This window comes from Ascaphus truei, chromosome 4, assembly GCF_040206685.1.
Source record: "Ascaphus truei isolate aAscTru1 chromosome 4, aAscTru1.hap1, whole genome shotgun sequence".
Classification (NCBI taxonomy): Eukaryota; Metazoa; Chordata; class Amphibia; order Anura; family Ascaphidae; genus Ascaphus; species Ascaphus truei.
In genome coordinates, this window is record NC_134486.1 from 128904226 (window position 1) to 128918071 (window position 13846).

Genomic DNA, 13846 nt, shown 5'->3' on the forward strand with positions numbered 1-13846 from the left:
AATACATTGTAGCTGCTGAGTTTCACTGACTGAAGGATTTATTTGAAACTGAAAGGCAGCAATTTAATGAACCCTGGAAAACAGGATTTTAGTGATCGATCACGGGAGAATGAATCGATCGGCAGCGTAGACAATTAATTCGTTTTCAATAAAGGGCTGCATATATTAAAAAAAAATATATATATATATTTTTTTTTTAAGGTGCTTGGATTGCCTCTTTAAGAAATGTTTGTCTTTGGAAGTTTCCTCAGAATTGGTTTAGGATTCAGTCTTGGTCACTTTAACATTGGAGTTGTTGCAGCAATCTATTTAGCGTAACAAAATGTTTAGAAGCATTTTAAATGTAGGTCATAAAGACGGAACAAGAAATATTAGAGAGAATTTGAAATGACGAAGTGTATTTTCTTTGTATATACTGTATGTTTGTTTACTCATCTATCCACCTTACTTTCTTTTGCTCTTTGTTTCTTTCCTTCTCACCTTTCAACCTTTTCTTCTGCACTTGATTCCTTCTTCACTTCTTTCTTGCTACTTTCCCTGTTTCTTTCTTATTCTTTGATTATTATTGTGTAATGTGGCCCAAGTGACAAAATGTCAGTTCATCTCATTCTTATCATTGTGTTCTAATCGTGCCCTGGTTATCAGAACATCAGTTCCGTATAGAAGCACAGACTTTATATGCACATAGCAGTGCATATTTACTTTGTGCTCTATAAGAATAAAATAAGCATGTGATGCCACGTACTGTATGCAAGTGGTCAATTCTGGAAAATGTAAAATCTTTTCTTTACAACATAATAAATCACCAATTCTGGAAAATGCAGTAGCCACTCATAAACAGTAGAGGGAGTCCAGACAACACTATATTGAATTAAAGATCCCTGATGCAATATAACCTTACTTGAGTAACATTTTCACTGTGTAATTTATTTGACAATAACTGTGTGGATCTATATGTGTGGTTTTGTGTGTAATAAATAATATTGACGTTTGCTTACTGCATTCACATGTTCTGTCTGAGAATGTATAGGAGGTTAAAGACTCCGGGGTTCAATAAATCAATACATAGAAAAGTTTGTTTTGAATCGGTGTTCCATTGTCGTGTGCACAATTATACCGAGTAACCGTTTCATACACCTGGGGCTGTTGTTCATGAGGTTTACCCCACTTTAGAACGAGCAGATTTTGAGACACAAGTAAACAGGTAAAATGAGACTCCTGTGCACAGACTTTGATAAATCCCATGCTAATATGTGAATTATGTTACACCTTCCCAAGACCTAATGATAATCCCCAAGTTGGCACACATGGCACACAACTAGAGATAAGTAGCTTGGTGCATTGACACAGAGTAAATATGCCCTAATTTGGCTTGAACACTGCAATACAGACCCCTCATGTAACACACATACAACATGTATTGCTATATATTCACTATGCGCAGTATCATAGTTTCATATTTCATATAGTAAATACCAAAATAGGGGGAACAAAACTTTGGAGAGAAAAGTCCGCATGTGTAGCCAACACAAATAGACAAAAAAGTAGTGAAACAGAATTTCTCAGTAGGAGAAGTGGAGCTGTACTCGCACAGATCTTAATGCAATGTCTTCCATTTGTTGATGGAACAGTGAGGAGTGCAACGTTATCAGTGAACACTCCCCACTGTCTCTTCAATAAATGGAAGACATTGCATTAAGACATGTGAAAATAGAGCTCGACTTTATATTTCATATGTTCTACTCTTCCTAAGAAAAGCGTGATACATGCGTGTGTGTGTATGTATGTGTGTATATATATATATATATATATATATATATATATATATATATATATATATATATATATATAAAAAGCAGAAAATAGCCGTGTTAGTCCAGTTGCGATAGTGCAGAATAAATGAGTTCTTTAGTATTAGGTGATACCTTTTTTATTGGACTAACAATTTATGTCATAGGACAAGCTTTCGAGAGTTATCCTCTCTTCTTCAGGTCTTGCAGTACTCACTGATTGATATATATATATACACACACACACACTTTGTGTGTATGTATATATATGTATGTATATATATATATATGTATGTATATATATATATATATATAAATATATATATACATATATATATATATACAAATGTAAATACAACTGTATGCTAATCTGCATGTCTTAGGCAGGTCTGCAACCCCGCCTTTCACCATTATCACCCAGCACACAGCACTTCCACTGCAGCAAGGGATTCTGGGAAATGACATGCAAATGAGCACACAGTGCCACTTTTTGTATACATATACTTATATATACAACTTTTCTTCCCTGTATGACTGAAGGAGGGAAATCATTGGAGCTCATGACATAAGGTTTTAAGATTTACTTACCAATTAGATTGTAAGCTCTGCGGAGCAGGGACTCTCTTCCGAAATGTTACTTTTATGTCTGAAGTACCTATTCCCATGATCTGTTATTTGTAGTATTTGTTATTTACTACTGTGAAGTGCTATATGCATAAATGGCGCTATATAAACAAAGACATACATACATACATACATACATATTTGTGTAGGAACTGTCTTTAGGTGTTTACTGTGGTTCGCTGGGCAGTTTGATTTGTTTTTGTGCTAACATTAACTCTAAATAATGCTGGACTAAGAAACATGAAAATGTCAATAATACTGATTAACAGTATGTAACATGTTGAGTGGAATTTAGAAAGAAGAACTAATTAATGACTATAGATTTTAGTCTTTTTTTTAAATCATTCATTGAAAAGCAAAATGGAATTTCAAAGGGTTTGCATTTGTATTGTTTTCTATAACGCTGTTAATGGTCTTCTTTTGCTTGATTTTATCTACTACCTACTGTACACTTTTATGATTTCATTATGCTCAGGCACTAGTGCAAGACCTGCACAAGGGAGAGATGGTTATGGACACATTCAATGGACTTTCAAACAAACTGCTCCGGGATTACAGTGCCGACGATACCAGGAAAGTGAAGGAAACCAGCGACCGCTTATACATGACTTGGGTTAACATGAACCAAAGGTGAGATTACATAGATATTTGCAAAATAGAACATTGTGCATCTCTCCTAGCTCAATACCTTTTCCCACTTTCCTACGTTGTTGCCCCAGTCATTTCACTTGTGCCTAAAATATACTTCAAGCAACTGCCTTACTCATCCTAATGCTTCCCACGTGGGCTGCTTGATGAATCACTGTATTCCATGCTAGCACTGTCTGTGTAGCCACAGGATGCAATGCAAGTGATGGGAATTTCAGACAAACGCCTGTACTTGGTAGAATTGACTGATTAACTACCTGTATTAAATTGTAAGCATTTAACTAATTTATGAGACTTTAGGAGTGGGGCAATGGAATAAACACAGAAAATGCGAACAAAAAAAATGGGTGCGCTGATGAACCAACTACAAAGTAAATTCAAAAAGATGTCAAGTAAATGAATGTAGTGGTGGATGAAAAGTGTGTGGGAGAACTGTATGGGGGTAAACCTGGAATGGGAATCGCACCCAGCTGCACAATAAAGCTGAATGGCTATAGATCAGGCCTGCACAACTCCAGTCTTCAAGGGCCGCAGACAGGCCAGGTTTTCAGGATATCCCTACTAAAGCACAGCTGGCTCAATTAGTGACTCAGTCATACTGAGTCACTAATTGAGCCAGCTGTGCTGAAGTAGGGATATCCTGAAAACCTGGCCTGTTTGCGGCCCTCGAGGACTGGAGTTGTGCAGGCCTGCATAAATAAATTAAAAAAAAACAGCCTAGAACAATGATAATGTGTGAACATAAAATATATATAAAATACCAGCAATGTGGTTTTATGACATGAACCAATGAGGAGCTACAGTGAGGGTCCCAATCAACAAAATGTTATGTAAAGTGTCAGTAAAATACAGTCTGTGTGTAAATGTCCTATTCAATGCAGAAAAGTTGCAGCCTCTCAAATAAGGATAACCAATCCTTAGTATACCGAAACCTCAAAGAGAAAAATATAGAGAGGCGCACAAAAGCAATGAATAAAAGTGCCTTTATATGTGAAAATTGGCAATGTTAAAAGCATAAACAATATTACATTATAAACATTTGTGCAAGAAAATAAAAACAAAGACTTTGCCTGATAAATGTGGCTGCTGCCGATGTGCCAATGATAGATGTTAAACAAACCTGTACTCTCCCACAGAGTCCATAGATCTTCTCCGTCAGGTGTTGAAGGGTGGGGGGAGGGAGGTGGGTGGGTTTGGCGTGCCGATCTTTACCGCGCTGCTGTGCCGGTGTAGTTGTCTCCTGGGTGGTTAACAGCGGATCTATGGATGTAATGGCCGCCACTGGCATTATACTGCGCATGCGCCAGGTGTTCAAAGATGGCCGCCGCAACTCTAGATGCTATCTGAACATGTGCAAGCCTTCTCTGCGCATGCGCGCACACAAACAAAATGGCGGAACCCTTGGCGGAGCACCAGCGATCAGCTCGCCAGCTCACAATCTCCCTGCAGCAACCACACAGCCGTCCCCCTCACGCAGCCTGGAGGTAAGAGGGGGACATATATATATGTGTTTTACATATATATATAAACACACACGTGTGTGTGTATACACATACATACACACATTAATGTTGTATGCTCTACTATACATTGTGATCAATCTCCCCTTTGTCTGGAATTGTTCACAATACCTCTTATTTCTGGTAGCTATTGTGCTACAGCTCTTTCAGAACTAGACAATCGTGCAAAGTCTGAAGAGCGCTGTACATCTTGTCACCATTCAGGAACTTGGAGAAACCACTCCCATACATACCCTTATTTCCCACATCGAGCATGGGAGGTCAGCAGATGATTTCATAACATAGGGAGTCAATTAAATAAATCTGCATTTAGCAGTAGTCCTGATAAAATGGGTTTGCAAACAATATACACTGTATTGTAATCGGCTATACACACCTGTTAAGTCACAAAATAGTTAATGCTCAGTCAGTGACTAGATGCAGTCAATGGCTTGAGCCACCTGTGCAGAAGCAGGGATATCCTTAAAACCTGACCTGTTGGTGACCCTTGAGGACTAGAGTTGGCCACCTCTGGAATGATGAAATGTTCTGGTCACTGAGTGATACAATTCAGGCTGTTGTAATGCATGCACAACTCAACAAATACAAATACAAAAACGCTTTTGTTACACATGATTCTTTGGTATACATTATGGTGCTCAACTGTTCGGAAGGACTCGCTTCATATCTCTGGCACAGGGAAACGAATGACCCAACTCAATGTCTGCTTCTCGTAAATGTCTTTATTATCATCATTTCCATTTGCAGGAAACAAAAGGTTATACATTCTGAAGTAGTTCGCTATAAAGCCAAAATAAAGAGTTTCTGTCCTAAAAACTTTTCATCAGGACTATACGGATGATGTATAATTACAGTATACATTGGATTAGGGGAGCTCAACCCCAGTCCTCAAGCCCCCCCCCCCCCCCTCCAAACAGGTCAGGTTTTTAGGATATCCCAGATTCAGCACTGGTGGCTCAATGAGATGCTCAGTCGAAGACTGAGCCTCTGATTGTGCCACCTGTGCTTAAGCAGGGACTGATTGCGCCACCTGTGCTGAAGCAGGGATAACCTGAAGACCTGACCTATTGGGGGGGGGGGGGGAGAGGTGGAAGTGGTGGTGGTGGCATGAGGACTGGAGTTGAGCACCGCTGCATTAGGCAAAGAGAGTGATTCTTTTTCCCCAGTGAGGTCTTACTGTACTTGAGTTCATTTTCAGAATATTTGTACTATACTACAATCTCTATTCACAAATAGTTCTCTTCGCTAAGCTGTAAACCACTTCCTAACAGGAATCATCTGTACAAATGTTTTCTCAGAGGCCAAAACCCGTTTGGGGAATACAGCAGTGCTTTTGGGTGTATTTCCAATACATTTCTGTTTAGATAACAGCACGGCAAAGAAATCATTCAACATTTGTTTAGATGTTTGACTGACACATTAACATGACCACTATACACAGCAGGTTATCCAAGTACCCCGGTTTCTATTTTACAACACATGATCTAGTCTCCATTTCACTGATTGCCCAAGAGGTTTGTGGCGATATTTGCAGCAAATATTGTTTTTTTATTTTTTTATGTTGGCGTTGTTAGAGAGTAGAGTAATAAACTGCAAGGAATTGAAATGTTGCTACCAGGTATGGGGAAGCTTGTGCAATCTGCTTTCAGCAGGTTACTGTAGGTGCCAATGGACGGTTATACCAGATGTATATAATGCAGAAAATAATGTAACCACAAATATCTTCTTTTGCATTGTTAATACATATAAATGCTTTGCCAACTCTATTAAAATACTTCCTTCTATCAATTAGTATAGACTACATTCTATTAGTCAAGTGCAGACACACTTACTCAGCCCGTTTTAGATGTATTACAATAGTGTATGTGTGTATATATATATATATATATATATATATATATATATATATATATATATATATATATATACACATACATACATACATACATACACAGTTAGGTTCGGAAAGAATTGGACACTGATACAAGTTTTGTTATTTCGGTTGTGTACCAAAATAAATTCAAGTTGCAGTTAAATAATGAATATGGGCTTAAAGTGCAGTTTATCAGCTTTAATTTGAAGGTATTCACATCCAAATTGGAGAAAGAGTTTAGGCATTACATCTCTTTAATATGTAGCCCCCTCTTTTTCAAGGGACCAAAAGTAATTGGACAGTTGACTCAAAAGCTGTTTTATGGACAGGTGTGGGCTATCCCTTCCTTATTTCATCATCAATTTAGCAAGTAAAAGGTCTGGAGTTGATTCCAGGTGTGGCATTCTCATTTGGAAGCTGTTGCTGTGAACCCACAACATGCAGTCACAGGAGCTCTCAAAGGAAGTGAAACAGGGCATCCTTAGGCTGCAAAAAAAAGAAAATCCATCAGAGAGATAGCAGCAACATTAGGAGTGCCCAAATCAACAGTTTGGTACATTCTGAGAAAAAAAAGAACGCACTGGTGAGCTCTGCAACACAAAAAGGCCTGGACGTCCACAGAAGACAACAATGAAGGATGATCATAGGATCCTTTCCATGGTAAAGAAAAACCCCTTCACAACATTCAGCCAAGTGAAGAACACTCTCCTGGAGGTAGGCATATCATTATCCAAGTCTACCATAAAAAGAAGATTTCACGAGAGCAAATACAGAGGGTTCTCCACAAGGTGCAAACCATTCATAATCCTCAAGAATAGAAAGGCCAGATTAGACTTTGCCAAACAATATCTAAAAAAGCCAGCCCTGTTCTGGAACAGCATTCTTTGGACAGATGAAACTAAGATCAACCTGTACCAGAATGATGGGAAGAAAAAAGTATGGAGAAGGTTTGGAACGGCTCATGAGCCGAAGCATACCACATCATCTGTAAAACACGGTGGAGGCACTGTGATGGCATGGGCATGCATGGCTTACAATGGCACTGGGTCACTAGTGTTTATTGATGATGTGACAGAAGACAGAAGCAGTCGGATGAATTCTGAAGTGTATAGGGATATATTATATGCTCAGATTCAGCCAAATTCAGCGAAGTTGATTGGACGTCGCTTCACTTTACAGATGGACAATGACCCAAAACATACTGCGAAAGCACCCCAGGAGTTTTTTAAGGCAAAGAAGTGGAATATTCTGCAATGGCCGAGTCAATCACCTGATCTCAACCTGATCGAGCATGCATTTCACTTGCTGAAGACAAAACTTAAGGCAGAAAGACCCACGAACAAACAACTGAAGACAGCTGCAGAAAAGGCCTGGAAAAGCATCACAAAGGAGGAAACCCAGCGTTTGGTGATGTCCATGCGTTCCAGACTTCAAGCAGTCATTGCCTGCAAAGGATTCACGACAAAGTATCAAAAATTAACATTTTATTTTATGATTGTGTTAATTTGTCCAGTTACATTTGAGCCCCTGAAACAAGGGGACTGTGTATTAAAATGGTTGCAATTCCTAAACGTTTCATACAATATTTTTGTTCAACCCCTTGAATTAAAGCTGAAAGTCTGCACTTCTATTGCATCTCAGTTGTTTCATTTCAAATCCATTGTGGTGGCGTACAGAGCCAAAATAATGAAAATTGTGTCAGTGTCCAATTATTTCCGGACCTAACTGTATATGCACTGTATCCTGGGTGATAATGGTGAAAAACAGGGATGCAGATGAGCACTCTGTTATATTTCCATTTGCTATATCTATATATATATAGCTTTTTGATCCAGTGTTTCCCCTCTTGATCACATGCAGTTTTTGAGTCATTGATCTAAGTTAATATAGTTACGGTACATATCCAGTATACTGTATGCTGATCGAGATATCACAGCGCACCTTTCAAATAAAAGCGTAGAATGTGAATTCCTGTCTGTTACCTACAAAAGGTTTCCCTCTCCTCTCCCCCCAGTTTCCTAGCAACTGTGCCCCCACACTCCTGTTATGATACATGTCCTCTTGTCTCTGCTGATTCTTTCAGTCAACAAAGGAGAAACTTGTCTTGAGGATAGCAGGGAACAGGAGAGGTGATTTCCATTTATCCGTTTTCATTGTCATGGAAATGGCTGGATCGGGGCTTGCATTAGCGGCCAACTCTTCCTGATCACTCAGGACAGGTTTTGGAAGTGGGATGTATATTGTAATGTGGTTAGTGTCAGACATGTTTGCATTAGGATTAGTGTACCATACATTATACAGAAAAATATGATACACGGGAGAAGAGCATCATGTGGACGCAAGAGCATCAAGAGGTTACAATCAAAGTGGTTTTGCATTGATTGATAGAGCATGTGTTGGAAGTAGGGAGCACAACTGGGGTGTTTGAGAAGTTATGGTGATGTATTCCATTTAAATGTGCAGTCCCATGTAGGGTGACATTGAACTCATCACAACAATGTGTTTAATAGGATAAAACTAGATAGCCGATACCTTAAAAATCAGAGCAATATATGTATTTGTTTCATAATTATTTACTACGCCTATCTCTGCCTTCTCCCGTTATCAAAAAATATATAAAACAGTTTTTTTTTAACATGCATCAATTATGTGGTTTTCACGTTTTAAATATCACTGGTATTAATTTAATGTAGACTGCAGCTCTGAGGATCCAAGTGGTAAGGTGCATGTGAGAATTATTAAAGGTGAGGACGGGGGACACGGTGACATCAGGCCCTTGTTCCGATCCGGCCTGCCCGCAAGGAACGGCCCATTCAAGTCAATAGAGCTTGTTTTATAGAATAAGGGCCAGAGTCACAAAATGGGGTAACTGTAGTACTGGAAAGAAAGTTAAATCCATCACAAGTCTCACATAACCCTATTCACAAACTAACTTAAAAAATGTTTATAGGCACAGATAGCATATCAAGCAGATGTAACCCGTTTAAACATGTCACTGCCAGAATTGCACTTTAAAGTGCCTTGTGACTTAGCACCGCTTTAATAAATATGGCCTAAAACACTTTATTATGCTGCTAAAGGTGGATTTTAGAGTGATGAAGTTTCCAACAATAATATGGTTTGGATCCAGTCTATTCCCATGAGGGAATGTCTTCTAAGTAGAGGCATAGTGCAGCAAAAAACATGTTGGCATTGTTTAATAAAAAAGGTAATCCATTTTAGCAATGTTGGAATCCTTCCATAAAGTAGTTGACTTGCTTTACATTGAATGTAAGGCACACTGCAGTGTTGTTTTTATATAAGATTTTCTTGGCAGCGTGAACAAAAAAGCTTGAAATAGATTCCTTGTTATGCCGAATTTCCATACAAATGGCATACGGGTGTGTATGTATGTATGTATGTACATTTAGGTCTGGAAATAATTGGACACTGATACAAGTTTTGTTATTTCGGCTGTGTACCACAATAAATTCAAGTTACAGTTAAATAATGAATATGGGCTTAAAGTGCAGTCTATCTGCTTTATTTTGAGGGTATTGACATCCAAATTGGAGAAAGGGTTTAGGAATTACATCTCTTTAATATGTAGCCCCCTTTTTTTCAAGGGACCAAAAGTAATTGGACAATTGACTCAAAAGCTGTTTCATGGACAGGTGTGGGCTATTCCTTCATTATTTCATCATCAATTAAGCAGGTAAAAGGTCTGGAGTTGATTCCAGGTGTGGCATTTGCATTTGGAAGCTGTTGCTGTGAACCCACAACATGCGGTCAAAGGAGCTCTCAATGCACGTGAAACAGGGCATCCTTAGGCTGCAAAAAAAAAAATCCATCAGAGAGATAGCAAGAACATTCTGAGAAAAAAAGAACACACTGGTGAGCTCTGCAACACAAAAAGGCCTGGACGTCCACGGAAGATAACAGAGGTGGATGATCGTAGGATCCTTCCCATGGTAAACAAAAACACCTTCACAACATCCAGCCCAGTGAAGAACACTCTCCAGGAGGTAGGCATATCATTATCCAACGAAGGAGAAACAGGTGCGCAAATCACATCAGGGCATGTAAAAGAAAGTAAAAACAGAAAATAGTGCAATATTGTCTACTCCAACAAAATAGCTTCAATGCTGGAAGATCTATAAAATTTGCACTCACGTGTTTAACGTGAATTGAAAGCGTTGTGGTTGTTTAAAGTTACCAACTTATGTCTCCAGACAGGTACTCCAGATCCATATAGAGGGGGGAAATCCATATACAAAAAAAGGGGAAAGCAAAATAGTATAGTACTGTGTTTAATGTTAAAAACACAAAGTATTCCACTTACATAAGTGCCTTTGTTTGTGAGCATTCAGACCACCCTGGGTCATAGGGTCAGACAAGATATTCACAGCAACAGTATCTGCTCCACGGCCGTCACAGCAGGTACTGGGCTGATTAAAGTTGTCCTCCACTTTAGATGTCATCAACAAGGGCTCCTTAGTAGGATAAGCCCCTGATGAAGACTTTGCAGTGGAAACGCGCGTTGGGTGATATCAGTGACTACTAAGGAGCCCTTGTTGATGACATCTAGAGTGGAGGACAACTTTAAACCTGTACCAGAGTGATGGGAAGAAAAAAGTATGGAGAAGACTTGGAACGGCACATCATCTGTAAAACACGGTAGAGGCAGTGTGATGGCATGGGCATGCATGGTTTACAATGGCACTGGGTCACTAGTGTTCAGTGATGATGTGACAGAAGACAGAAGCAGCCGGATGAATTCTGAAGTGTATAGGGATATATTGTCTGCTCAAATTCAACCAAATTCAGCGAAGTTGATTGGACGGCGCTTCACTTTACAGATGGACAATGACCCAAAACATATTGCGAAAGCAACCCAGGAGTTGTTTAAGGCAAAGAAGTGGAATATTATGCAATGGCCGAGTCAATCACCTGATCTCAACCCGATCGAGCATGCATTTCACTTGCTGAAGACAAAACTTAAGGCAGAAAGACCCACGAACAAACAACAACTGAAGACAGCTGCAATAAAGGCCTGGCAAAGCATCACAAAGGAGGAAACCCAGTGTTTGGTGATGTCCATGCGTTCCAGACTTCAAGCAGTCATTGCCTGCAAAGGATTCCCGACACTGTATTAACACTTACTTACCTGCAGCCGTCGACGGAAGACTGGTGAGGAAGACCGCGGCAACAACTGGAACCAGCAGCAGACATCGTGGTGGCGGTGACAGCAGCCGAAGTCCTTGTTCTTCTGATGGGAGCAGCCGGATTAGAGCACACAGCTCATGCCTGTGTGAGCCGGGGAAGCATGTCACTGGAGCAGGAGCGTTCCTATTGGACAGCCGGCTCCTCCCCGGCTGTCGAATAGGAACGCTCCTGCTATGGTCACATGCATCCCCGGCTCACACAGGCATCAGCTGTGTGCTCTGTTCCTGCTGCTCCCACCGGATGAACAAGACCTTCAGCTGCTTCCACCACCTCAGGACATCTGCTGCTGGTCCCAGATGTCGTCGCGGTCTTCCTCGCCTGTCTTCCGTCCCTGCTGGTAAGTGCCTTCCGGGTAATTGGGTACCCGGCCGGGTAAAATGTTTCATTTAGCCCGTGTATCCGTTAACCGGTTTAAAAATAAAATAAAAATATGGACCCGGTTCAACACTAAAAATGACATTTACTGGGTGCATAAGTATTCAGCCCCTTAAGTCAGTACTTGGTAGAAGCACTTTTTTCAGCATTTACTGCTGAGTCATCTTAGATATGTCACTACTAGCTTTGCACAGTAGGATGGTGACATTTTTGCCCATTCTTCACAGGAATATTGATTCAGTTCTGATAATTTTTTTGGGGATCATCAACGGACTGCAATCTTCAAGTCTCACCATAAATGTTCAATTGTGTTCAAGTCAGGACTTTGGCGTGGCCACTCAAGAACATGAATTCCCTTATTGTTCAGGTCATTGTCCTGCTGAAATGTGAAATTCCTCCCCAATTTCAGAGTCATCTGATTCCAGGGCTGGCAGGTAACATTGTGGGGCTCAGTGCAGGGAACTGGTGCGGGGCATCTTATCTCTCCTTCGCGATGTCTTCCTGCAATGTCCCTCATCTTGGCGTCGCGAAGTCAAAAGGTGTCGTGCTGCCATTACAACGTGACGTTGTGACGTCAAGCAGCGTGACGTTGTCATAACAATGTGACACCCAGTTGTCATGGCATCACAATGCGATTTGAAGACACAGTGCCATAATGAGGGATACTGCAGGAAGACATCGTGTAGGAGAAGGTAAGAGTTACAGAGGCCTCACACTCTCCCACGGCATTCCGTTTAATTGTTGTGGGGAAGAGCACGGGGCCTGTGTAACCACGGGTGTCGGTGCACAGGCACCAAATGCACCACCATCCAGCCGGCCCTGGCTGACAAACAGGTTTTCCTCAATGATTCGCCTGTACTTTGCACCATCCATTGTCCCCTCTATCCTGACAAACTCCCCAGCACCTCATAAAGAGAAGCATCCCCATAACATGATGTGGCCACCACCATGCTTGCCAGTTTGGATTGTGGTATCTATTGTGTGTGTGTGTACCATGAATTACAAATCGCACTTGTTGGCACATTCAGTTCTCAGATAGATCTGCAACCCTACCTTTCCCCATTATCTCTTGGCATACAATGATTCTACTGCAGCCAGGGATTCTGGGAAATGACATGCAAATGAGCACACAGTGTCACATTTTACTTTACATTTCATGTCCATTTTAACATGGACCCCTATAAGCATATGGTAGGTACTATTGCAATACTGGTTTAAAAAAAAAAAGGTTGCTTTAATTGCTGTGTTTCTTGAGGATCCTGCAAGGTTGAAAGTCTTCAGAATGGATCAAAGGATATCGGACAAATCGTGATAATGGTAACCGTGAAATAGAAAGGCTTTGCGAGGGAAGAATGAAGGTCATGGCAATTCAACCTTTGAGAGGATACCTGAAGATGTTATTCTCTCTATGAGATAACGCTGCAGTACTTTTCTGAATTAAATTTCCATATGTCTAGGTGTACAAGAAAACCAATTTCCAGGCAATCACATATACATCTGAATGATCTTGCAATTTAAAACAGCAACCCCCCTGAAAAATAAAATAGAACTTGATGTCAGAACGTAATCTGATAGTTACTATTGTGCTTGATCTATTTGAACATCATTTATGGGTTGGCTATTTCCTTGCCATCAGTTGTTACCATGGCGACCACTGTTGTCTTAATGAGGAGCGTGAATATGTCATTGTCCATTTTTATTTCCCGTGGAGGCAATTTTTCCAAAACTGATCTGCATCATTCAATTGCAAAAAAAAAAAAATGTAAAAAGGGCGGACGGGGAACTGGGGGAACTGGAAAAAAAGAAGCAAA

The 13846-nt window shown here is 40.3% G+C and overlaps 1 protein-coding gene across 8 annotated transcripts in view; it reads left to right on the top strand.

Annotated features, from left to right (window-relative positions):
* Window positions 1-13846, top strand: part of UTRN (utrophin) — a 678467-nt gene that overhangs the window by 275400 nt on the left and 389221 nt on the right. For all 8 annotated transcript variants that reach the window (XM_075596593.1, XM_075596597.1, XM_075596594.1 and 5 more), the window contains one exon: window positions 2890-3044. In XM_075596593.1, the coding sequence (XP_075452708.1) occupies window positions 2890-3044 (155 nt within the window). The remainder of the gene's footprint in view (window positions 1-2889; window positions 3045-13846) is intronic.